This window comes from Pavona decussata, unplaced genomic scaffold (genome assembly GCF_977016875.1).
Source record: "Pavona decussata unplaced genomic scaffold, jaPavDecu1.1 SCAFFOLD_353, whole genome shotgun sequence".
Classification (NCBI taxonomy): Eukaryota; Metazoa; Cnidaria; class Anthozoa; order Scleractinia; family Agariciidae; genus Pavona; species Pavona decussata.
The window spans coordinates 683339-709168 of NW_028145734.1; the positions used below are offsets into that span (position 1 = coordinate 683339).

Sequence of the window (25830 nt, forward strand, 5' to 3'; positions counted from 1 at the left end):
ATTGGGTATTTCCCAGACTACCTTTCAGCGTTGTCGCGTACGCTTTTACGCTTTCTTAGGACAACCTTTGTCGAAACAGATGCATGTATACTAAAAAAAAAACACTCCAATACAGCTACAAGTTAAATTAGCTACTTAATTCACAAATTTAGATACTTCCTGTTTGAATCTAGTCATTGATCCTTTCTGTTTTTATGTTTGACCGCACTTAATGCAAAAACAAGCGGGGTCTTTTTCTCAGACGGGTTTGGTTTTATTACGGAAAAGCAACGTTCTCTTCCTGCCTTAATAATCCTAGTTCATGTAGCACATTGCATGATGCGCTAGGTGGCACTTGGTCCAAAATCTACGCATAAAATACCACTAGAAGTTAGATCCTAGAATGATCAAGGGGAAAAGCTTAGAAAAACGGTCTACGAAGGTACTAATTCGGCACTCTCATAGATTAAAGCCATCCTTTCACTCCTTTGTTCCAAATCTGTGCTCTTCTCACAGGCTCAATCTCTCCTTCGTTGTTCCCTGTTCACAGTCTTGTTACCCTGTGGCCCGGAAAACCAAATTAACAACAAAACTGGCGCTCAAGATACATTTTATTTCCAAACACTTTAAATTTTAATTTACCTCAATATGTGTGTACCGCAAGATTTCAGCTGAAGATCTTAGCTTTTACTTCTTATGTTTATAAATAGAGGTTGATTGATTGAATGATCCCGCGAAGTGGACGATAAAATGAGAAACACAAAGAAGGTCGACTGGAAAACCTCGCAAGGCCATATCTTATCAGGCCTTTTGCATCACTTTGTCATGTTTGGGCCTAACAAATGCTAACAGCACCTGATTATTGGTTTCCAAGGAAATTTCTCATAACCAGTTCCTTGTGAACGGAACTCGGGTACTAAGAGCGAACTAAACAAAGGGTGTAATCAAATAGGCCCTATCACGGTTTTCGACGCTTTTTTGACGGGTAGGCAAACAGGCTTGAAAAAACAGTGTTTGTATGGAAATCCGATGTCCAATAATTTTCATCAAACATCGCTTCTGAAAAATCCATGAAATGGAAACTTTTGGCACTAGAAAGAGGATTTTAAGAACAAAATTGGAGGGATGTAGCTGTGACAGAAAGCGTCCAGTTGTGTTTTGAACTTTCCATACATTTGTATGGAAAAGTTCAAAACACGACTGGACGCTTTCTGTCACAGCTACATCCCTCCAATTTTGTTCTATGAAATGATGATGATGATGATGTTTTATGAAAATTATTTGACATCGGATTCCCATACAAACACTGTTATTTCAAGCCTGTTTGCCTACTCGCCAAAATGGCGTCGAAAACCGTGATAAGGCCTATTAGTTCTTCAGAAGCAAGACTCGAATGAAGTTGAATGTCTGAGCAATCCCTCGATAAACAAACATCTACTTTCTGAAAAGTTAATCAACAAAAGCTGTGATAATCTCCCCAAAAGGCGTCACTTACAATAGTTTCAAATGTACTGACTAGTCTTGGAGGGCAAGGCTCACCAGTTCCAGAGAAAACTTTCAGTTTTTGGTTGCGAATATGTCCTCCTGATAGAAGAGAGGGTTGCATGAGAGTATTAGAGTAAAACGATCTGATTCGGGATGAGATAGCCATTTCTATAGTGAGACGTGACCTTTGTGGGGAGGCGGCCATTAAAGGAGGTTTCACGTAATCAAAAGAGGCCTAAAAACTGAGTTTTAGTTAACTACCACGAGGCATTTAACGTTCGTGTTTATCAGATAGTTTTACCACGGGACAACTGATGCAAAAGGTCGTTGAACGGCTTTTCCTCTCTTATCAATCTTGGTCTTTATCGTGTTCTGTGACTTAAGTGCTTCGCCATTATATTCATAAGGAGCCTAACACATTAAATACGTTTCTCTAAAGAAATACGCAATGTCCTACATTTCTGAGGCAATTGACAGTACAGTATTTTCCTACGTTCCACCGAATTTTGTTTCCATTTACAATTTTTGTTTAGCAAACTGGGTGGCGGTTTCAACCGCTTTACTGATGCAGCCAACATTAGGCCCAGATCCCTGCGCGGACTGGTCTTTCCCGCCACATTTGCCTCCTAACAATTCAGACACTGACTTGACCCACTCGTCTGCCTTCAGTCCTTGCTGAATAGCTTCCTGAAAAAGAAAATTACCGAGAGGACATTGTCAAAAAAAAAGTATAAAGTTCAGCATTTGCACTTTGTGACTGCGTAAATTAGTAAGGTAAAGAGGTGCGGCGCTAAGACTACTTTTAATATTACATCAAAATTGGAGGGTGGCTTCCTGAAAACCAGCTCAAAACGATCTGTTCCAAATGGACCAGTCAATCTCCTGGAATTAACTAATGGTGCTCATACTTTGGCATTATGCGCTACAAACTAAAACTTCGTTACTTCTCCAAAGGGCCATCTTTCATTGAGCCTGCTATGCAAGCAGAGGTTTCTCTTCATCGGTTCTGTTTTCTACACATACTATTGTCGCTTCTGTCGCTTGTTAAGTGACAAATACATAATTATGGAAAAAACCTCTTCTTTTTCACACAGGTGTGCCACATACGGCTTTGAGCAGGCTAGGTCGTTCACAAAAAAAAAAAAAAAGAAAAGAAAGAAAGAAAAAAAAAACATTTAATCCAGACCTTGGGGACTTGAGCCAAACATATAATCTTGGCATTTTCCTCATCTACGCTGAATAGAAGAGCAGCTGTCTTTGGAGCCAGACTCTTGAACTGCTTCAGAGCTGCATCAAGGATCTAACGTGAAAAAAGGTTGAGGTAAGGACTAGTGGTATTGTAACTCTTTATATTACAAGTCGTGTCGGGGGCAGCGCGCACTTGTCATCCCTCCGGGTATTTGTGGGGGATTTTTCAATACTGTCCGTCCCAAGGGTCGGGCATTGGTCCACCCGGGCATTTGACGGCCTTGTGATTTTCACTCCACAACACCGTTACTTCGATTCAATGCTAAATTCGTCAGTAAAGAGGTCATAAATGAGATGCTACATCCACACAACGAACGGTCACTGCCACGATACTGAGAAACGATAGTTATCTGAGACTAAGAGCGCGTTCTTTTGGGACTATTCCGGAATAGGAATACCCGGAATAGACGGTATTTGTGTCCTTTTGAGAGCTATTCCGTTTTCGGAATGAACGGAATATCATTCTGTTCATTCTGCTCCCGATAGCAGAATGAACAGAATGGAAGGAATACGGCTTACTCGGCATGGACAGAATACGCGTTCTATTGGCAAATTTTTGGCGGGAAATTCTACGCGGCAGCTCGCGCGCGCAGACATAGTAGTTCTCGGGTCACCTCCGCAATGGGTATTCCGTTTCCAGCGTTCATTTCGAAATTGAAATTCCGTGTATTCTGTTGTTCCTAAACCGGAATAGAATAGCTAGAATAGCCCCAAAAGAATGCACCCTAAGTTTGGCTTTTATTAGAATCAAGGTAAGCCCAGAAAGGAGGTAATCAACGTCTTTTGAACTGTACGTGGGGCATTAGAACAGCTCGGTTGTCCCGGTCGCGTAGCCTGCGAGAATAAACACCGGCTTTTGTTCCACTCGCCGGCTACTGACCGGCGCCCGAAGGACATTTGCCAGTTTATTTTCAAAAAAAAAAAATGCTAATGCCCATGGTTTGCCCGGGGGAGGGGGAAGCCCACTGCTGCCGGTGCTGACTAATGCATAAATTTCATACCTTTTGATTTGAACCTGCGTCAAATACATCCACAACAAAGGACCTGTTTTTATCTGCTTCAATCAAGGCCTTTGCTTTATCCACAGCCTGAAAATGAAATGTAACATTTGTTATTAAACTGAATTTTCCAACGACAACATCTTGACTTTCCCTTCTAAATACCTTCCCAAACTAGGCAGTTTGCAGCAGCTCCAGAATTTAATAACTACCCAGAGACCAGAAAAATCATGCTGCTGATGATGATGTGGTTGTTGTTTTGTTTGTTTTTCATTTGTCAAGCAGACAGCACCAACGTTTATCCTCACTTGGGACAAGCTTAAATTTTTCCGCGTTTCACACCAATTGCATGGTTGAATATTTCTCCGCGTTTGGCACCGATGACACGCTCTCCCCATTGAGCGCCGGCTGCAGGCCTTCGCTTTGAGTTCTGATTAGTTCATTTAATTGTAGTAAAACAGTAAAACCAAAACCGAAGTAATTACTCTGGCCAATCACAAACGACGTCAACACCGCAATGAGGTAACCGACGCCAAGCGCGGGAAAATGCGTCCGAGCAGGTCACGATTGGTTTCCGTTTTGCTTCTCATTGGTTGAAAAGTGGCGCGAATTTTTATAACCAATCACAGGGTGTACTAAAGCAAAACCAAAGTAAACGCGAAATTACTTTCGACACTCAATTGAAAATCGCTATAACGTGTGTTATAAACTCCTTTGGCTTTGGTTTGACAATAGCCTATGAGAAACCGTGAGTTGCGTACCTGTTGCATCATGGCATTCTTCATTGTTTTGTCAGCGTCGTCCACAAGTTTCTTGACAGCCTTGAGTTTGGTTCTCATTTCATCCTTTCGCCAGGCAGAGATCACTGCAGCATTAATATCCTAACAAGAGAGATAAACACGATTGTACAAGAGCTTTTGTGTACAGACAAAGAGAAGGGAAGTGTGTAGAAAGGAACAGGGACTTTAATACACAAACATGACGGCGACGGTAACGAAAACAAGAAAAAAACAAAAAGGCTTCGTGATCAAAATAGTACCTGTGTACGCCCTTTATAAATTTTTAGTACATTTCTTTGACATGCTCTGCAAAACAACAACGTGAAACTGAATCACCAGTTCAGTTCACAATCACAAAGTTGATCACATAACGTGGGTTGTTTTCTACAGGTGGCATTTTCGTTGGTGTTGCCGTCGTGGTTGCGTTAAGGTCCAAGCTGTTTTGCAGAGGACAGCGGAGAAATGTACCAAAATGCATGCTTTGTCACCTTTGAGGTGTTTTGTGATACATGACTTAACTTTATACTTTAATGGTTTACAAGAAAACAAAAAAAAATTAAGTGTATTGAGCCGGGAAACCCCTTATTTCAAAGAAAAATTGGATTCACGTATCCTTTTTTGCATAGGGGAAATAGGATTTGAAGCAATTGGCCACTGCATGGGACTTGGAAAAACTGCTATTGGGAATGGGATTTGGGGAACATAATAGTTAGGAAATAGGAACTTGAAATAAAAGTAAAAATGGACATTTGATGTCAACTCTCCACAGCAAGTGGCCTAAACTGAACGCTTCACTTGACAAAACTACTTTCTTTTCAAACAACACCTTACAACGACTGCCCACTGACAGTATTTGTTCTTACCTCGGTAAGTCTAGCGATTTCCTGTGAAGTTTCCTTGATTTTCAATCCGCCTTCCTTCATTTTTTTCTGAACCAGATTTTGTATTTTCTCCACGTGTTCTTCAAGTGAGTTGCATTTCTTTTCAGCCTTGAGCGCCTCAGGCCCTGTCAGGGCCACAATCCTTCTGATCCCTTTAGAAATGGCTTCCTCAGATACAAGGACGAACGACTTCATGTGCCCTGTGTGCTGCAGATGCCTGGTGTTAAGAGGGAGAACGAATGAAACAGTTTTATTTTTGAAAGCCGAAGTATATGGTGTTGACAGAGCTCCAGAGTGCCTTAGTAACTGGATCCAAGTAGCATGTACAGTAGCGAAAGCACTGGTGAGACCACTCGTCTCCCACCAATTTGGCCCGGGTTCGATTCCCGGACTCGGCGTCATATCTGGGTTGAGTTTGTTGTTGGTTCTTGTCCTTGCTCCGAGAGGTTTTTCTCCGGGTACTCCAGTTTTCCCTTCCCCTCAAAAAACAACGTTTCCAAATTCCAATTCCATCTGAAATCTTAGGGCCACAGGTTTGTCAGTCATAACAGACTGTTAAGTGCCACCCTCGTTAAACAAAGTTTATTTCTTTATTTATTTACTTATTTATTTCTTTATTTCTTTATTTATCATTTAGTGAGCCGTTTTCTTTCCAAGAGTGCGGGAGGCTTGTGACATCGAAATTCAAAGGAGCAAAAAAAAAAAAAAACAAAAAAACAAATCCTTCGCTTCTCGCTCTCGATTGGAAAGGAAACAACTGCTATGTTCAAAAACCGGATTCTGCGTCATAATTATTTCCCTTGTTGTGAGGATTTTTGTCTGGGTCCCGCCTGTTTTCTTTCCTCCACAAAAATCATTTCCAAATTCAAATTCGATCTGTTATCCAAATGCCACAAATGTGTTAGCCAAAATGACTGTAAAAAATTATATTCTGCTCTTACACGGTGTAGTAATTACAGCCTGTAATTCTAATGTCTCTTGCCCTTGGTTGCTTTTTGGGAGAAGGTGAACTGAATTTTTTTTTTTTTTTTACCAAACGATTCAATATAACATAAAGCAGTGAAATTGCTGCTTACGTTCCGCCGCAAAATTCCACGGAGTACTTGTATCCAGCTTGGGGATCTTCTTGCAGGTCACCAAAAGACGAGCCGATCGAAAGCACACGAACAGGATCGGGATAAACCTATGAAACACGAAAAAAAAAGAACAACAACAGCAGGTCTTGGTCTTCATAAGAAACGGCGCTAGGATTTCATTATTCAAGTGTTCACGGTTTTCGGCCGGTGATCACTCTGTACTTTGCAGCTGCCCCGCTAAAACACATTTGCGTGCGACTGGAGCACAAAGGTTCGTTTCGTTGGATATCTGTTCGGAAGACCTTAAACGCCTCAGAAATTCGAAGATTTGGTCCTAAAGAGAAACTACAGTTTTTTTTTTTTGTCAGCTCAAAATTTTGTAACATTGGAAAACTAGTTCCTTTCATTTTCGAAGGGGTAAATTCGTCGTTAGAAATGTGAAAAGAGGTCAGCTAGCATTTTCGTAGAACCAATAACAGCTAGTAACTTCGGGGGAAAAATTCCGTTTTCGAAACCTTTCTACAACTGTAATTTTCAGCTAAGGCATCCCAACAGAATCTAAGTAAATTAGCTTACGCAAATATGTCTTTAAAAGGACACAAAACGATCAGGGAACACAGGAGACAATAATGGAGAGATTTAGAATCGCGGTTACAAAAAAGGGCAAACGTTAGATGCGCGTTTATGTTTTCTTGATGAAATAAGTACATAGATGAGTATAGTGCAAAACTGAACTCAAATTTTCTAAGAAACTGAAAACTGCGAGCGGCAAATGAAGGATAAACATGGCCACGTGGTCATTTCTATCGTTTGCTGTTTGTCGTAAACGTAATTTTCCTACGGCGATTTAGCATCGCCGACACGCGAAACACGAACGGCAAAAATGACCACGTGACCACGATTTTCCCGCCATTTTTTCGCGATTGCCGGTTGCCGGTTGCCGATTCTACGTGAAAACAGGCTATTTCGCGTCTTCGCGTTTGCTGTCTACGTGAGAACTACGTAAGTATTTCTTTTCTTTTTTCTTGTACATATAAGTAGTTAATTGTTGAAAGCAAGTACCCCAATAATTTTTCCGACGAGTCATGCTAGGAGAAATTAAATTTCATGTTTAAAAATCCTTCATAACTCACTCCTTATCGCACTTTTCTTTATTAACTCACCGCATTGAGTCGGCGAACAGCTTCATCGAAACTCGCAAAATTAAAGCGTAAAACGCAAAACGGCAAGGTGACGTTTGCCGTTTCACGTAAAGGCGATGATAAATCTCTCCAATGTTTTCGTTGAGCGTCCCTTAAGCTGCAGGTGCAACTTCAAAGTTCAAAGAGCTTGCGAGTAATTCTGTGCACATCAATATCTTCCTACATCAAATCACCCACCTCTTCGAAGATTGCCCTCAGCCCTTGAATGTCCTTAGCCATAGCTAGAGGAACCTCTTTAGCAAACACTGCCAAGTTCCTTGAAACTATGTCCTGACTGGTAAGTTCAGTGTTTTTGATCTGCTCTGTTGTCATGGCGCCCTGAAAGGAAGAATTATTTTACTAATAAATCCTCGCAACAAAGTTGAAAAAATTTCAAAGAATTTACACTCCAAAAATTGTAAAATACAGAACCACAGGAAAGTCTAAACAGCATCAATTGTCGAAGGAAAGGACAGCAACGTTCACACTTCAGGATTTCATCCTCAGACCAAAACATTGGAAGCAACGCGTCAGGAGTCATAAATTAAAATTTACTTGACTGTTAAATTCATTTAAAATTGAATGAAGAGAAAACGAAGGAAATCACTACCGTTAAGGAGGTGTCGAAAGAAATTTTGCTTTGAATTTCTCCAAGAATTATTAATGGTTTGAAAGAACGTTTCATCCGATTTCCAAACACCTCAAATTTGTTTTTTTTAAAAAACCTCGGTTGCGCCTCGTTTTCAAAACGAGTTGCAACACACTCCTCGGTTTTAGAAATCGGACGAAACTCTTCCTCCGGTTTGATATATTACTTATGACCCTGTGCAGTCTTCTCAAAAACAATCCTCCAACCTTAAGTGGGATAATTACACATTATTATGCGCGAAGATCAACATTTCTTTTTTTTTTCCGACAAAGGTGAACATTTATGGCTAATGAACACCCGGGGTCTAGCCTAACAAACCTTCGCAGTGAAATCAAATCGGAGCCTATCTGGTGCAACAAGCGAGCCTCTCTGGTCAGCCTCTCCAAGTTGTTTTCTCAGAGAGAAGTTCAACACATGAGTAGCTGTGTGATTGTTCATGGTAACTCTCCGCCGTTGCTGCAAGGAAAGAGAGTAAAAAAGTGGTATCAGTTGTTAGTTCCTACAGTTAAAATTCAAATCAACTGTTGTCACGCAAGCAGACAAGTTGTAGTTTTATGGGGAAAAAAACCAACAACAAAAGAATGTGCGGTTGCAGAAAATGTCCATACCTTTTTTGAGGGTCTTCAGAAATTCTGAAGAGATTAGGGATCTCAAAAACTAAAGTTTTTCAAAGAAAGTTTGACGCTAAACTGGAATTTCTATTGGGGTGGGAATGGGTGGGAGATCAAAGCCTGTTTGGCAGGCGCTAGAAGCCAAAACCAAAAATGCTCCCACGGAAGAGGTATCAATGGTAATTTTTTGGAACAACACAATTCTGTACTTCAGAAATTTTGCATAATGAATTCAACGCCACCTATGACATTCTGAACGCCCAATTTTGGAACCGATTTTCATCTCCGTTGGAGCTTCGAGAAACTGGGATTCCATTGTACAAGAGTCCCTCCTGCTTCTGATCACATATTCCCCAGAAAACTGCGAAAACAGATAGGTTCTAATGCGAAATAAGACGCCGTATTTTCTGTATGTTGAACATCTAATTGGAGGTTGTGAACAGAAGGGGCGGGGAAGAGGGCGCTTCAACCCTTTTTCAATCCTCACCCGGAACTCTTCAGTTTAATTTAAAATTCTTCCTTACAGTGTCTTTCAAAATACCTCATCTATTTGGCACTTCATCTGGTCTCCAACTTTCAGGGTACCCTCAATTGCTCCTACATGAAGTACATACCCACCATGGACCTGAACATTGGTGACTGAAAATTCGACTTCCTGAAACAGAAAATAAGGTTAAATAGATGATGCGTGAAAAGAATGAAGTCAAAAGGTAAAACTAACCGTGTCTGATTCAGATTTGTATTTACAGAGCTCAACTTTAGAAATGAAAAGACCTGGCCCTGGTTGTTCAAAGAGCAGATAACTCTATCCAGTGGATAAATTGTAATCCAGCGGATAAAATGTACTCCAGCCAATTACATTTTGTCCGCTGGATAGCGATTTATCCACGGGATTAAAAAGTTATCAGCTCTTTATACAACTGGGGCCTGGCTGATCCAAAACCAGAGAGACAGGGAGGATTCTGAGGTCTATTTTTTTTTTTTCAACCAAGGCAATCAGAAGTGAACGTAGCCTAATTGACATGCACTTTGTTTTGTTGTGTGTTGGTTTTTGGACTGTACATAATGCATGAGTTATGATTGGTGCATCATACTTGTGATGAGCCACCCTTTTCACAGGTGGATAAGGGAGTTAGTTTCTAAAGAAACTGCTGCGCTGTGTCGGTGGGGAGTAGAAACAAATGTTTGGTTTATTAACAGGTTGACAATTGAACATAAATTGGCCACCATAAAGAGATTTGAGTGCTGAAGTTTTGAGCGTTAGCCCTTGATCAGAGCGAATCAAGAAATTGTGGGTTGTATGTGTTTATAGAGTGAGCAGTACCCAGAGCTATGCTATTGGTGGGAGCCTTTTCACCTTTTCTCAGGTGCCATATTTTGCAGCAATACAGTCAATTAAGTAATGTTTCAAAAACAAGCAGGAGTGTTGTGTTTTATCGGGTTTAAAACCACGAGGCACAGCCAAGTGGTTTTAAATCCCGATAAATCACATGCTGCAAGTTTTTTGAATGGCTTCAAAAACATTCCTGGTGTGTGTCAATAGAGTTCATAACAATGATGCTTTTGTGAACATTGGAAATTAGCATACGAGAAAAACACCGCATGCTAATGAGGAGTGTTTTAGCAGCTGATAAAACACCGCATACTAATAAGGAGATTTATCGATACAAAGACACTGTGCGTGATGTATTATCGACCTTTGATAGGCCAGTGGGCTTATGAATTATTAATGAGTTTTTGAAGGAGGACTCAAGGCATTTTGCCTGTTACATTGCTTTTTGGTCTATGTTTGATTATATCACAATGGAAAAAGAAGTCTCACTGGACAGAAGGGCTGTTTTAGTAGGCGGGGAAAAGTATGATTTTGCTCTTGTCATCTGTTTACCTAGTTACAATTTATGATACTGCAAACAGAAATAAGATGTTGATCACTCTTATTAATCATCACTTACTTCATCGCCTTCTTTGGTCATGAATCCCTGGTCATAGATCTGTCCACCCTGCTCAGCATAAAAGCATGTTTTATCCAGAACAACTCCACAGTGACTTCCACTTGTGACTTCATTTACAAACTCCTTCTCGAAAATGATTGCCTTAACTGTACCCACCACAGGCTCAAACACTGCATAAGACAACATACAAGTCATTTCATTCCATGCCATTTTGTGCAACTTCTGAGTGTGACCCAATTCAAATTTCAATTCTAATACACTTTTTGAAACTGGAAAAAAACAGTAAGATAAGAACAGCAAGAAAGGAAAATATTCCTAAAAATCAAAGTAATGAATAAAACTTTGCTTCCTTTCATCTGCCTGCAACATATCCCCCGCCCATTTTGTTTGATATTAATTTCATTTTAAATGCATCTTAGGTTGTTGAGTATCTTTGTTAAATATATTTACTCATTTTTCATTTTTATAATGTACTTTCATTGTTAGCAGTTAATATAAAGTGTCCCCATTTAGTCTACCAAGGCTGAATCTATCAACACTTCAATAAAGTTTTTACTCTATTTAGTTACTCCAATCTTACACTTGTGGCTCCCCCAACATGCATACTGTATCCTGGCATCCCCACCCTATCCCACCCTACTATAACTCAGCCTATACTACTAGCACCAAATCATATGATTGTCACTCACTAAAGTTACTTGCCATCTGCATGAGATGTGTAAGTTTACTTGGGGCTTTTTTTCTTTAAACAATATTTTACTTTAACATTTGCTCTAAGAGCAAAAAGTGCTCATCGAGAGAGCTAATATCGTTTCCATACATTTTCAAAACATCACTTTCAAAAAAGAAACAGACAAATCAGAACAAGAAACAGCTAAACAGCTACAAAAAAAAAAACAACAACAACTTACAACAAAAACAAAAACAAAAAACACAATATATCTAAATTACAGTTAAGAAAAACGTTTTGATTGGGAGATAAAAGACTGAACAAAATGAAACAAGTTTACATTAAGTTGAAGGTCAATACCAGGAACTCCATTTACAGGCCAGTCAATTTTTCTTTTCTCAGATCTGGAAAGCCATCTATCTCCCAACAAGTGTCCAGTGGAAGCAAACAGTATTCCATGCAGAGCAGCAAAACTCAGACAAGACTTGGGGCTTTCATCAATGTATACACAATCTCTAAGCCCCAGCCTATGCAGGGCCCCTGAATCCCAGCCCAATCCCAGTCCATCCTATACCCCTTACAGATTTCTTTTTTTTGAGCGTTACTCACCATACTGGGGCTTTCATCAATGACTTCAGGATCCTTGTTAATCATAGTCCATGCCACACCTCTGATATACCCACCCCGCTACTTACAACATATCCCATACCCCTAGACTAGTAGCTATCATCACTTACCAGAACTGCCTTCTGCACCAGATGTGTAGTCTTACTGGCAGCTTTCAGCTTTCAAGATCATTGAACCATATTCCATGTTGTACCCCTGATTTACCCACCCCACTACTTACAATACACCCATACCCCTAGAAGCTATCATCGTTCACCATAAATGCCTTCTGCCTTCAGCATGCATCAGATGTGTAGTCTTACTGGCAGCTTTCATGAGTTCAAGATCACTGAGTCTTACCCCATGCTGCATAGAGATTTCCTTGTCTTAATAAGTAAGAATGAAAAGATAATGCACCCCTGATTTCCCCACCGAACCACAATTGATCCTATACAGCTAGCAGCTTTCATTTTAATGTTGCTCACCATAATTGCCTTCTGCATCAGATGTGTATTTGTACTTGGGACTCTCGTCTGTTGGTTTAAGATTGAATTCCTTTTGAAGCTTGTTGATGGAGTGTACATCAAGAGTGATAGCATCATCATTTCCAGAGCCTTTTCCTCTCGCAATTTCCTATGAGATGCCGCCCCCAAATTATTTTTATGAACAGCCATCATGATGAAAAGACACAATATTCTAGACTCCATTTTGTTAGTAATAGCCAGGCTGACTGTTCAGTTTGTAAATGGAAGGAACCATTTTGAACAACTAGTGCTACAAATTCTTCAAAATGACACACACTGAAAATGGTGTCAGTTCTATAAAGGACACTCACTATTACAGTCAATCCACACTATGCGTGACCAGTATTTTTGACTGAGTTTTCAAATTAACATGTCAGTTTAGAACATCACCAACAAGATTTCAGAGTTCCCATAGAAATTTCCCTGATGAGTTGTTGATGTATCACTGTAGCAGTGGAATTTGTAGATCAACAGAAAGTTTCTTTAGTTAACAGTTTTGTCCAAGATTGTAGTAACAGCTGAGTTTTGTGCCCAGGTCAAACAAAAGTTTAATATGACACCATGCCAAGATTACCATAATAATAATAATAATAATAATAATAATAATAATAATAATAATAATAATAATAATAATAATAATAATGCAGAAGTCTGTCCTAAGTAGTAGCCTGAACATTGCTAGGACTTTCAAGGTCTCGTTAACGTACTGCCATAATAATAATTATAATACTTTATTAACTTACAGTGTATATGTTGTGGTTCAATTTTATCCTTGGTTTAATTTTTATTTCCCTTTGTTTTGGGGTATGGTAATGTATGATAATGAGTTTAAAACAATGGGAAATAAAAATTAAACCAAATATAAAATTGAACCACAACATATATAGCGCATGCTACATGATGAAATGATCATATGTGTTTTACAGTCTAAAAATAAGTTCTTAAGTTCCATAGCACGATGGATCTAACAAGTGGTGAAGCCTTTTTTAACTCGTGAATGCGCGCATGCGCAATGAACGAGTTATAGCGATAGCTGACTCTCGACTTGGTCGATCAGTCGATCAGTCGATCAGTCGATCAGTCGGTTTTGTCATTAACTTTCGGGCGTGCGCAGTGAATGAGTTTTAAATTCAATTAGTGGAAAAAAACACGCGAACATTTGTTGTTCATGGCGCATCAGGAAATTCTTATTCAATATGTAGAGAATAATTTGACGATCATTTAGTGCAAGAATGGCGATTTTTCGTTCAATCTGAGCAAAGTTTCAAGTTTTTTCAGTTTTTCAGAAAGTCCGGGGTCGTAAACTCAATAAGTGAAAAAAAAAAAACGTGAAAATTTGTTTCACGACGCGTCAGAATTCTCTCATTCATTCTGTAGAGAATAATTTGACAATCATTTTAGTGTAAGAATGGAGATTTTTCGTTGAATCTGAGCAAAGTTATAGGATTTTTTCGTTTTTTTCTACGAAGTGCGGTTTCTTTCAAGAATTAAAAATAATTTAATTTAGAAATAATTTAATTAAAAAATAATTTAATTTGTCAGTTTTCACGCGAAAGCGGAACGTGCCATGTCACGCATCATTGACGTCGTAAACAAAATTATGCAAATGAACACTTTAAGATCTTGTCAGCTTTCATAGAGGTTTCAAAGGGAAAAAATGTTTCATTTTCGAAATTTACAACTGGTAATTTATGGGAAAGCAAAAGGACGCGGTCGATAAATAATTCTTATTTAGCAAGAGCTTGTCATACTTCATTATTTTTACTTGACGATTGCGTGGACTGAACTCGAAAGGAAAAATTTCACGCATTTATGTCGGGCATGAAATGTAATGCGATACTTTGTTGAACATATTTCCCTTTGTGAGATCGGCTTGCCCTACAGTAATTTTGTAATTTTAATTCCCAAAAAAACTTCACTTGCCGGGCAAGTGATGGTCAGAATCCACTAGCCCGATCGCAAAATCCAGTAGCCCCGGACTATCGGGGACACGAATTTGCATGACGTAGCTGCACATGGCGTGCTTCTATGAACTTTGAAAAAAAAAAGACACGAGAATTTTTTTTTTTAATCGGCGCATCAAAATAATCTTATTAAATAATTATGTAGAGAACAGTTTGACAATCATTTTTATAGTACAAGAATGGCTATTTTTCGTTACATAATCGGGCAAAGATATAATTTCTTTTAGCTTTCAAGGAAGTTTCCGTAGCCGTCTAAATTTCAATTACTATGTGTCATCTGCATTCACGAGTTGGCTCACAGGAGCCTTTGATTTTAGTATAGTGTTACCATCATTTTTTATGTGTAATCTAAGGAAAAAGTGTGACTGCTCACAGTCTAAGATTACCATTATCTTAGTGGCAAAATTTACACCTGCCAGCATATTTATTGAACACATGCATCAGTGCACAGATGCCCACCTGTGCTTTCTTCTTGCTTTCTTCATACATTTCCATGTCCACAGTCAGTCCTCTCTCCTCAGCCATGAGTTGCGTCAAGTCCACAGGGAAGCCGTAAGTATCATACAGTCGCCAAGCCACATCTCCTGGTATGTGCTTATCTGTCAGTTTGCTTGCTGTTCTGTCAAACAGTTTCCTTCCTCTGGCCAGAGTTTTCAGAAATTGAGTTTCCTCTTCATTGATTATATCCATAACCTGTTACATTGTACATTTTCATTTTTTTGTTAAACAAGGTACAGTAAGTGCAATTTGATTTTTGGAAAATCAGTTAATAAAATGTAATTTTCAATAGATAAGGGACCAATCCACTTGTGTAGGCAACTCAAGTAGTTGCAACAAGAAAGCCTGAGAAAAATTCAAGGGCAGATTCTCAAAACTATCTTAAGCTTAAAGGGAACCTCCACTCTGACAACAAATTGATGGTTAAGTGTTGGAAATAGTGTTCAAATTCTAAATTTTAGTCTAAAACGTAGAAATGACATTCAAGTGTGTTAATATTAGATATGATTATCGACTATTTTCGCTTTTAAATTTCCTGGGCGAAGCCATTTTGAATTTAATGACGTATAACGGTTGCCACTATTGTTATTCATAAGAAGTTTTTTGTTTGAAACAATTAAGCAACCGTATTATGTCATGAAATCCAAGATGGCGGCGCCCGGGAAATTTAAAAGCGAAAATAGGCGATAATCAAATCATGTTTTGTCAGACACTGAAATAAATTATTTCCATGTTTTCCAACGAAATTTCAAAGTAGATTGTATTTTCAACAATTTAACGTTAATATGTTTCCAGAGTGGAGGTTTCCTTTAAGTATAGTTTCTTGACCATAGCCTATTGTTATACTAACATCACCTATTGTTAAATAATAACACTTAGGATGCATCTTAACTTAGGAGAGTAAATTTGTGAATCAAACCCCAGAAGTCTGATAATTATATAAAAGGAGGGCTTGGCCTACAAATCTAGGTACACTGTATTCAAAGGGGTAAATTTAAGCCATTTATTGGTATTTTACCATGCTTCTGTAAATGTAATGGGAAGTTAAATAAGCAGAAAAATAAAATATTTTTGAAGTAGGTCTTGAAATTTACCTGTTGTGGGTCCACTGTTACTTCAGGAAAGAACTCACCCTAGGAGGTAACAAAAAGAGTCAGCATCATGGTAAAAGAAAATGGAACTATGTGACCTTGTTTTAAAAAAATGATTATCTTTGTAAATAAATATAAATATGTGTGAATTAAATGAATTGACTTGACTTAACCTAGTTTTAAAAAATAATCATCTTTGTAATGTTCGTGTGAATTAAATAAATTGAACTTGACTTGACTTGACAAGCTTAGGCTTGATGTCCCATGATTGTAGCACATATGTGTTAATAATTAATTAAGGATTATTTTTGGTACCCCAAATGTTTTTTTATTTCACAAACTTTATGTTAATTCAGAGGTATTTTCACTTGTTTTTGACATGCCGGAAGTTATTTTGTGGGAGACTGGAAAATGCGCAAATGAGGTTTTGACAATTTGACAGGTTTAAAAATAAAATAATGCTTTGGCTGGCATAAGCTGGCACTCTTCTTGAGCCAAAGAAACTTTATGTGGGCCATTTTTGGTTTTTGGGACTAGAAATTGGGACTTCTGTGATAAGCTTTTTGGTTTGGCTACTGTTTTACGAATTTAGAAACAACAGATGTGGATTGCAACTTTTCAACTGTTATACTGCTGGGCCCAGTTGTTCGAAAGCTGATTAACGCTATTCCCTGATTAAAAATTAGCCAAGATTTTCATCTCACTCAATAAAATATTTTTTAAAAGCTAATATTAAGCTAGTGGTAAAGACAGTCTTAGTCAAAACTGAGGAACAACAATCTTTTTAAGAGTCTTCATGAACTAGAATCAAAATTCATGTTACAGTGTAACTCTAAAAAGGTTAATCAGGTTTTGAACAACTGGGCCCTGGTCTTCATCAGGTGATGGTGTTTAAAAATTACACAGCCACTCAATAGCATCGCCTGATGATGACCAGCACTATAGCGGTCAAAATGTCACAATCCACACCTGTGCAGTAGCCTTTGTGATACAATCATGAGACAAATTTTTGATTTTGAGCTCCCATTTCAAACCACTATCACTAACACCTTTCATGGCAAGGCTAGGCTTAATTTCTGCTGTTCCTACCCTAGAATTCAAAGGACGAGTGTTGGCTCTCTGCGCACAGAGCCTATTAACCAGGGTACCTTCTTACACTTCAAAGTACAAAATATATACATTAACCCTTTAATCCCTAAGAGTGCCATTTGGCACATAATGCCATAACTCTGTCAGTATTTGACAGATTTCAATGAATTTTTGACACCAAGATGGTCTTGTGAAGATCTACTCATTAAAAGGAAAAAATCTTAACCCCCTCCCATATGTGATATGGTTAACCACCCCTATAACTTTTCAACTTTTTTCCCCAAGAAGTTGTGGGTCTTAAGACATCTCTCACATAAATGAAGATGTCGTAACCTGCAAAATAAGCTATAGTTTAGGGGTATACCTAATGTACATGTACACAAGGATTGGGGTGTTTTTGAAGTTTTAAATTTTGGCGTTTTAAGGCCATTTCTCTCAAAGCCATAACTTTTCTTATTCACAATTATATCAGTTATGAAATACACTCATGAGTAGCTTTGAAATGGTATATCATACATGGACATTGAGTTTGTAGTCTTGGATCTGGAGAAAATGTCCTTTTGCTTTAGGGGTTAAAGGGTTAACTCAACTGACCAGAGAATCAACTGCTACTGATACCAAGGAAGCTACAAATCCAGGAGGACTATTGAGTTTTTCTGTTGCAAAGCGTACACATCTTCTCAGGATTCTTCTCAGCACATACCTATAAAACAAATAGAAGCACATAGTATTGAACAGGCCTTCAGCTTAACTTTTGCGCATAACATGTACGAGTTGACATGACATAACATACATGTACTAGATGAATGAGCAGCGTTGAATTATTTCCATTTCTTTTGCAAAAGTATGATCATGAGAGGACCAAGAAAGCGTAGGTTAGAATCAGAGCTGTATAGAAACCATACAAAGTTCAGAAACGTTGGTCTATTACCCTCTGCCGGTATTGTCAGGTTTGCCACCATCTGTAATGGCCATTGTTAGGGTCCTGATGTGATCGGCAACAACCCTGTAAGCCATGTCAATCCCATCCGTATCTTCAGCGCCCACAAGACCCCGGTACTCCCTGACGCCAGTACCCTACCAGATACCAGAGAATACAATTATTACTGACAATATAACTATGCTGTACTTAACAATTATGATACGTTCACTGACAGCCAACAATAGTTGCAGCTAAGAATCACAATTATTAAAGGGCTGCCTGGCAAAAAGCCCTGAGTGGCTTCTGATAAATTGCTAGTTTCTCGTTCTAATTTGCCTTGCTTTGAACTTGTGAAACAAAAGGAGAATTTTACCTTACATCAAAAGTCACTTAGGGCCTTATCAGTCTGAGCACCTCTTCAAATTATTGTATTAGACAGAGAAGCCTGGGGATCGAGCTGCTTGCTTCTGACTCCAAATTATGCTTTTCCTTCGTTGATACTTGGAATTTACACAAATAAATGCTTCTTCTACAAATCTGAGCATTGGTTATAAAGTGGGTCTCCTACATGGAGGGTGGGGTGGGGGTGTGGTTGGGGAGGTGGGGTGGGGACAACAACAACAACAACAACAACAACAATACTTTATTTCACCCCATTATTATTACATTTTACAATAATGAAGCACTTATTTTTGGATGTGGATGTTAGTCTTGATCATAACTTTAAAATTCTTAGCTTATCCCACAAGCTTTTATCCAAACTACATAAAATCTGAGAAAAGTCTGAACACTAAACAGTTTTGATGGCAAGGGGGATTTTCCAAAATGTATTAATTAGATACAGGTGTTAAAAATCAGAGGAGAAGTTTATTTATTGAGAGTAAATATGGTACTAAGTAATGCTGAAAAACCTTGCACTTTCCATCGCTTTGGGAAATCTGTCTCCCCCTTCTTTTGCCTCCCCACTCACTGTCTCCAAATTTTCCACCCCCTATCCCTCGATCACTACAGCCTAACATGTACAGCTAGTTTTCATATGCAAGTTGTGTTTACCTCCTGAATTGCTTTGAAGTATGGTTGGAAGAGATCTGTGTCATAGTTTGACATCTTTCCCTGGGTGATAGATGTCAGGCGCTCCAAGCCCATCCCAGTGTCCACATGCTTACTTGGTAAGGATTTAAGACTGCCATCTGCTTCCCTTTAAGGAATTACCAGTAAGTCAACATGATTTGTATTAATGTGTATGCATTGGCAGAATGGCTGGGGAAGCTACATGTAGATGAAGGAAAATTTTGGCTCAAGGCCCGGGAGTATTGATGGAGCATGGTGAGGTCTAGTCATGACCAAAGGCTTATCAGTTTAAAATAACAATTTTCCATAACTATCTTATCACCATCATCATCTCCTCCCCAAATGCAGAATAAGGCCTTCCAAGCTTAGTCAGTCCATAGATTTTCATTATCTTAACATTATTTAATATCACATCCATCTGTGTTTTGTGTGCACCATTGATCACAAAGAAAAGGAAGGCTTGATGAATATTGAAATGTGTGCATACATGTACCTAATAAAAAGATCCTTAGTGTACATGTAGGGTCAAATGGCTTTTTGTTCACTGGCTTATATTAAGCTGTAGAACTATAAAAATTGGCTCATAACATTATTATCTGTAGTATCAAGGCTAAACAGTCCATAAAGTGGTGGTGATGATGATGGTGTACCATTGTAACTTACTTCTTTGACTACAAAAACAACACCAAAAACAAACTGTTGTGATAAGTCTACCTGTTGAACTGAATAAAGACAAGGTTCCAAACTTCAAGAACAGTGGGGTCATCCATGTTCACAAGAGAAGCAGCATCGCGTCCACCGATACGATCATAGTGAATCTCACTGCAAGGTCCGCAAGGTCCAGTTTCTCCCATTTCCCAGAAATTGTCTTTCATATCAAATGGCAGCACTCTGTCAGGTGGAAGTCTATGGTGTGATGAATAAAAGAGCATACTTAATTTTAGGATAATCTTCTGGGATATTCATCACAAGGATCCATCTAATATTTATTACAGTGTCCAGGGTGATGATATATGTAATGTAGGAAGTGAAGCCTACTGGCAAAAAAATCAGACTTGAAATCTGGAAGTCGAAGTCACACTCTGTGAACAACTGGGGCCAGTTACAAGTTCAGTTCTTCATACACACTTGCACAGAGCCAATTGGCATAATTTTGGGATTTGGGAACTGTCATAAAGGATGAGTAAATGACATTACATGTTACATGTCCATCAGCTCCCTCTGGAAAAGTTCACCACTCTGATAAGGGATGATGATGCTGACCCCCCTTCCTGGCTGACCTGTGTACTACCAACTTTGAAAGAAATTTGTTTACGGAGACTTCCCAATGTTAAGCCCCTGGAGGGGAAGCTAGGCATACACAGGGGATTTGACCTCAATTATCTGCCCATAATGGAGACCTTTGACCAGTTTAGTGGGATTTCAGCAAATGCATTTAGTGACTCTTTTAACCATCCACAAAAGCTCTGCAGAAGGATACATGTATTTTAGCCAAAATTGTCCACTCCCACCTTATGTCTTAACATTCATTTGACAAATGCATTAAAATTAGTATACATACCCCACATCAAGCCAAAATTGTCTGGTGTCCTCATCAGATTCAAGGCCCTCTGCCCCTCCAAAGTATGTAACGTAAAGTCGATCTTTTGGCATTCCATACTTTACTGTAAGCAACTCCCAAGCAAATTCAATAGCCTCTTTCTAAACATGGTCAAAGATAAAATTCAGAATTTTAAGGTTTATTTAGTGATTACTCTGACTCATTAGTTAGGATTTAACTTATTTAAATTAAAGTTCTTGAAGGCAATTCAATTTCTATTCTTATTTTATTCCTTAAGGGAGTGTTAAGGGAAAAATTATTATTTTATCATGTCTCACAGGGGACAAAACTGCAGAATGGAACCAATGATTTGTTTCCTGTTTAAAGCCAAACAAAAGAAAATCAATCACACTTGAGGTCTTCTTTTGTTTCTTGCTTCTTGAGTTTATAGCAGTGGTCATAAACTAATTCATTGAATTTAAGCCATAAGGTCGTAAAAAATATATTAATTTAACTACATTTCTTTTCAGAACATGATATCCAGTCTGCACTGGCCAAGGTAGGGCATATTTGGAGAAATTTAGATTCCACAGGCCAATTGCAAAGACTTCAATCAAAATAATCACAGCCCTAGTTATTATAAATAAGAATCCTGTTCAAAGGAGCACTCCTTTTTTGCCAAAGAGAAAATTGACAACTTACGCCTAGAGGCAAGGGCCGAGTGGTTAGGTCAATGGACTTATAAATCCTGGGCCCAGTTGTTCATAGCCTGGTTAAACGAATCCTGGGTTAACATAAACTTTGATTCAAGTTTCATGACTAATCAATAAAAAAGATTCTTCCAAAGATTTTTATCCTTTGGTTTAGACTTAAACTTTTCTTTACCATTAGCTTTAATTTAGCTCTTGAAAACTTAAAAAAAATAAGCGAGATGAAAGCCTTGGTTAATTTTAAATCGGGGATTAGCGTTAATCGGCTTTCAAACAACCAGGCCCTGAGGGTCTCAGGTCCAAGTACTGGAGTTGTTTCTTGGTAGCCCTGAGTTCAACTCCTCAACCCTGCTTGTAATTGCCAGTTTTTCTGCCTCCTGCCAACTGGGATTCTGAACCGTGTCATGCTGTATTTGAAATGTTTGTTTCTTGGAGAAGTTTGTTTCATGATCCCTGAAAAGGCCCTCATGGGGGGAGGAAAATTAAGTCTATTATAATTATATTATTATTTTACCAAATACCAAATACCAACCTTGAAGTAGTCTCCAAATGACCAATTTCCCAACATTTCAAAGAATGTATGATGGTACACATCCTTCCCCACGTCATCCAAGTCGTTGTGTTTGCCACCAGCTCGGATGCATTTCTGGCTGTTCACCGCACGCTTGAGTTTGGAGAAATCGCTATTTGGGTCCACCGTTCCCAAAAAGATTGACTTATACTGTGTAAACAATAGCAATGTGTTGTTGTCGTCAAGCTGATAATTTATGGACATTCATGGTATTCTACGTGTATGAACTGAAGGCACAGTAATGTTACAGTGGTTACCAACTTTGTTTTGTTTTGGTGGATGCCAATCAAAGAAAAACCATTGAAACTATTTTTAATAAATTCTGACAAGATTTCAAGGCAACAGAGCCAAGAAATTGACAATTTTTTTCTCCACTAAGAGAAAGCAAAAGATTTGTTAAAATTGATTTCCAAGCCAGGTCAAGCTTAAAGAAAACTTAAGATGTTTTTGAATTAAAATTTTAAAATTTTATGGTGCATAATAATTATTTCTTAACTCACATGCATCACTGATCATGTGCAGTGATTTAAAACTTTTAATTAAAAATTATGGCATCCTGTAAATGACACCCTTTCTTTTAGTTAAACTGGCTTGCAAATCTGTGAGCAGATAAAATTTTCAATTTTTTGCCTTGAAATGTAGTCAGAATTCAAAATAATTTCAACGGCTTTTCTTTGATTGATGTCCACTAAAACATAAATTCTGGACATCCAACTCTTTTGAAGGCAGAGCATTGTGCTTGTTATTGGCAACCACTGCAGTAATTGGCATGTGGGACATCTGGTCTCAATATTCATATTTCAAGACCTAGCCTCAGTGGCATCATGTTGTTACTTAAGAAATGCTTCAAATTGCCTCTTTTTACCCAGGTGTATATTAAATGGGTACCAACAACATACTGATTGATGTACTTGCTACAGGTATATACCCCAGGAACCAATTAAATTCTACTTGTGTGGGTCATCAGTGGCTCTTCTCAGTTATCTTGTTACCTTGAGCACCACTAGAAATAAAATCATCACCACCTCTCTGTCCTACAGATCAGACTTCATGGAAAGCCTATTCACCCAAAGGTGCTTTACGATAGGGTCCTGTAATCTAACATTATTTGGGCTGCATTATTTTGCTGCACTTGCAGTAACTTCATTAGGGTGCTGTTGCCTCTGTCATCCCAAATGACATCACAATAGTTAAAAATAGGTACAGTGGAACCTCGCTTTTACAATATGGCAAGGGGAGTGCAAAATCATATCGTTAAATGGGGATATCGTTGTAAACGAACCCCGGATTTATAAATATAACTTTTGACAGGACACAGAAATTGTAACTCGTTAAATCACGAATATTGTTAGATTGACAATCGTAAAATCAGGGTTCCACTGTAGCATGACAGAGTTAAAAAAGGCAATCCTGGCTTTCACTGGAATAATGATGCAATAAATTTGAAACTTCAAGATCCCCCTCCCACACAAGCTCTGGGCATTAAACTTTAGAAAATGAGCTAGTTTAAATCCCTGCCCTGTGGGCATAAACAGCCATTCACATGCCCTATGTACCCTCCCCCCAAAAAAACATATAATTGATGGAAACTAGTTCATTTACATGTACATTCATTCAAATTGTTAACAATTAATTTTCTGTTTCCAGCAGAAACATAGTATGTTTGCACAACAAAAAAATGTACTAAAAATTGTCTGTGTTTCTCCTTTCATTCAATAACAACAAAACAATCAAATGTTTACTTCACTGAGATTGCCAGCAAACTTCAGATTCAAATTTCCCACCCCACCCAGGTAAAGCTCAAATCCCCACCCTCTGGATTGCCTTTTGTGTCAAATGCCCTACTCCCCAAGCACAGAAAATGGTCAAATGCTCAGATGCCCATATACCAGGGGTGGGGTGAGGGATGTCAAGGGTTAGAATTGATTGGCACAAATCTCATTTGGCTCACTGCAGAAGCCCTGATTTACTCTGAACCTTGGTGCATAAGATATTAATATGGCCCACCCACGTCAAGTTATTGTTTGAGCAATCTCGTACCCAGAGTCCTCAGGCTCTTTGGCTAGCGGTTAGTCGCCAGGAGAGACTCTGGGGACATTGAATTTTATTACCGCAGGGATTCTGCGGTAAAACAATGGAAATCGTTACCGAAAACAGCCAATCAGAAAATTTGAATTTTTTTCGATGTCCCCAGAGTCTCGCCTGGCGCCCACCCGCTGACCAAAAAGCCTGAGGACTCTGGGTATGAGATTGTTGTTTGAGGTGATGCCTAAGTACTGTACTTAAATAATACAAATAAATATAGCTTACAGTATTTACAGGATAATAGCGTGTTAACTTTAAAATGGTAGGAATCAAATAGTGATACGAATAAAGAGACTGGTTTTGAAGGAAAGACGACAAATTGAATAAATTAAGGGCAGTGATATTATAACACCCTGTTCACGTGCTCTAATAAGACTTTTAAAATTACACTACAGACGGATAAAGACCTAATCGACATATAAATTATGTTCCTTTAAAATCATTCTAAACCTAAAACGAGAAAATAAAATCTTTTTGTATATTTCACGTTCACTGATATAAGAAACATAGAATTACCTGGTTCATCCCGGCGTTCGCAAAAAGCAAAGTCGGATCTTCGTGAGGGATCGTGGACGAGGAGGGAACAAAGGTATGCTCGTACTTCTCCACAAAAAAATCCACAAACATCTTTCGCAAATCCTTCGCTGACAAGTTGGGGTCCATTCTGGAGGGAGGAGGTATCGTCCTCTTTGAGATGCTTCGAATGACGGTCGAATTCAACAAAGAAATGAACCGATTTGCTTGAAAGCACCGGCCTGGAATCATGAAATTTTCAAGGAAGTCATGCAATTCTTGGCATCCACCGCTGACTGCTTTCGCGTCTTGTTCCCAGATCTCTAACGCGCGGCCTTTTTTCGCGCCTCTTTTCCATGAATTCCAACCCTTCCACAGACCCCTCTATATTGGGTCTTCTATTGTGACTGGTCGTCTCCCAGAGGACCCCCCGGGAGAGGGAAGGGAGGAACTACTCCTAGCTAGTTAGTTCCAGGCCCTCGTTAACCCCGTTCACCACCCTACTAATGACTTCTATACAATTTTCGTTCCCTTGCTCACCCGCTCCGGTCCTTTCTCGTCTCCCCTGCTACCGTCTATTTCGGCCACCGAAAAAATAGTCTCCTCCGCTGCCGCTCGGGCCAGAGTCACGTCAAAACCTCGCTGGGTGGACAATTGATTTGAAGTGAAGAAATGGGCCAAGGCAGCTAGAAAGTATCAATTGCCTCATTCTATATGATAGTGTTTGAGAGAATAGTGTGCCCTTTGAATAGCCCCACCCTTGTGCAAGTGGTATGATCACACCCACTCGGAGTGATATCACCCTTACAGACTCTGGGAGTGATATACTGTAAGCAGGTAGCAGGACGCTACGGATGCACTTTTAGAAATGTGAAGGGGGACGAGGGGGAGGGGGGAGTCCATAAACAGGAAAAAAAAAATCATGCCAAACTAAAATGTAAGGAAAAAGATTCCTACATTGGAAACCACGGTTGTATTTTCACGCGGGATACACTCGGGGCGTGTCTAAATTTCGGTGGCGTTTCTTTTTCATCGTAGTCACAAATGTGTAATCTTTCAATTATTTTAAAACTCGTTGAACATGGATCAAGTTCAGTTCTGTCCTGGAGGGGATATTTTTGTCTCCTATTGTCCTTA

The 25830-nt window shown here is 38.9% G+C and overlaps 1 protein-coding gene across 1 annotated transcript; it reads right to left on the minus strand.

Moving 5' to 3' along the window:
- Window positions 1-1844: 1844 nt before the first annotated feature.
- Window positions 1845-24971, minus strand: LOC146453054 (alanine--tRNA ligase, cytoplasmic-like). The gene is made up of 20 exons (XM_085097027.1): window positions 24697-24971; window positions 22057-22245; window positions 20836-20975; window positions 19989-20180; window positions 19257-19401; window positions 18213-18358; window positions 17876-17984; window positions 16196-16234; window positions 15063-15296; window positions 12601-12748; window positions 10840-11009; window positions 9429-9542; window positions 8595-8732; window positions 7826-7966; window positions 6447-6553; window positions 5353-5587; window positions 4472-4591; window positions 3714-3800; window positions 2651-2764; window positions 1845-2151 (listed from the first exon to the last, which is right to left on the minus strand). The coding sequence occupies exons 1-20, from the start codon at window positions 24943-24945 to the stop codon at window positions 1981-1983; spliced, it is 2988 nt and encodes a 995-aa protein (XP_084953153.1). The 5' UTR covers window positions 24946-24971; the 3' UTR covers window positions 1845-1980.
- Between the last annotated feature and the right edge of the window lie 859 nt (window positions 24972-25830).

Coding starts and splice junctions, on each gene's coding strand:
- LOC146453054 (XM_085097027.1), bottom strand. CDS start 24,945: ATGATTCCAGGCCGGTGCTTTCAAGCAAATCGGTTCATTTCTTTGTTG. Junction 19,402..19,988: donor GTCTTTATTCAGTTCAACAG/GTAGACTTATCA, acceptor AATTCCTTAAAG/GGAAGCAGATGGCAGTCTTA. Junction 12,749..15,062: donor AAAGCAAGAAGAAAGCACAG/GTGGGCATCTGT, acceptor GGCATCTCATAG/GAAATTGCGAGAGGAAAAGG.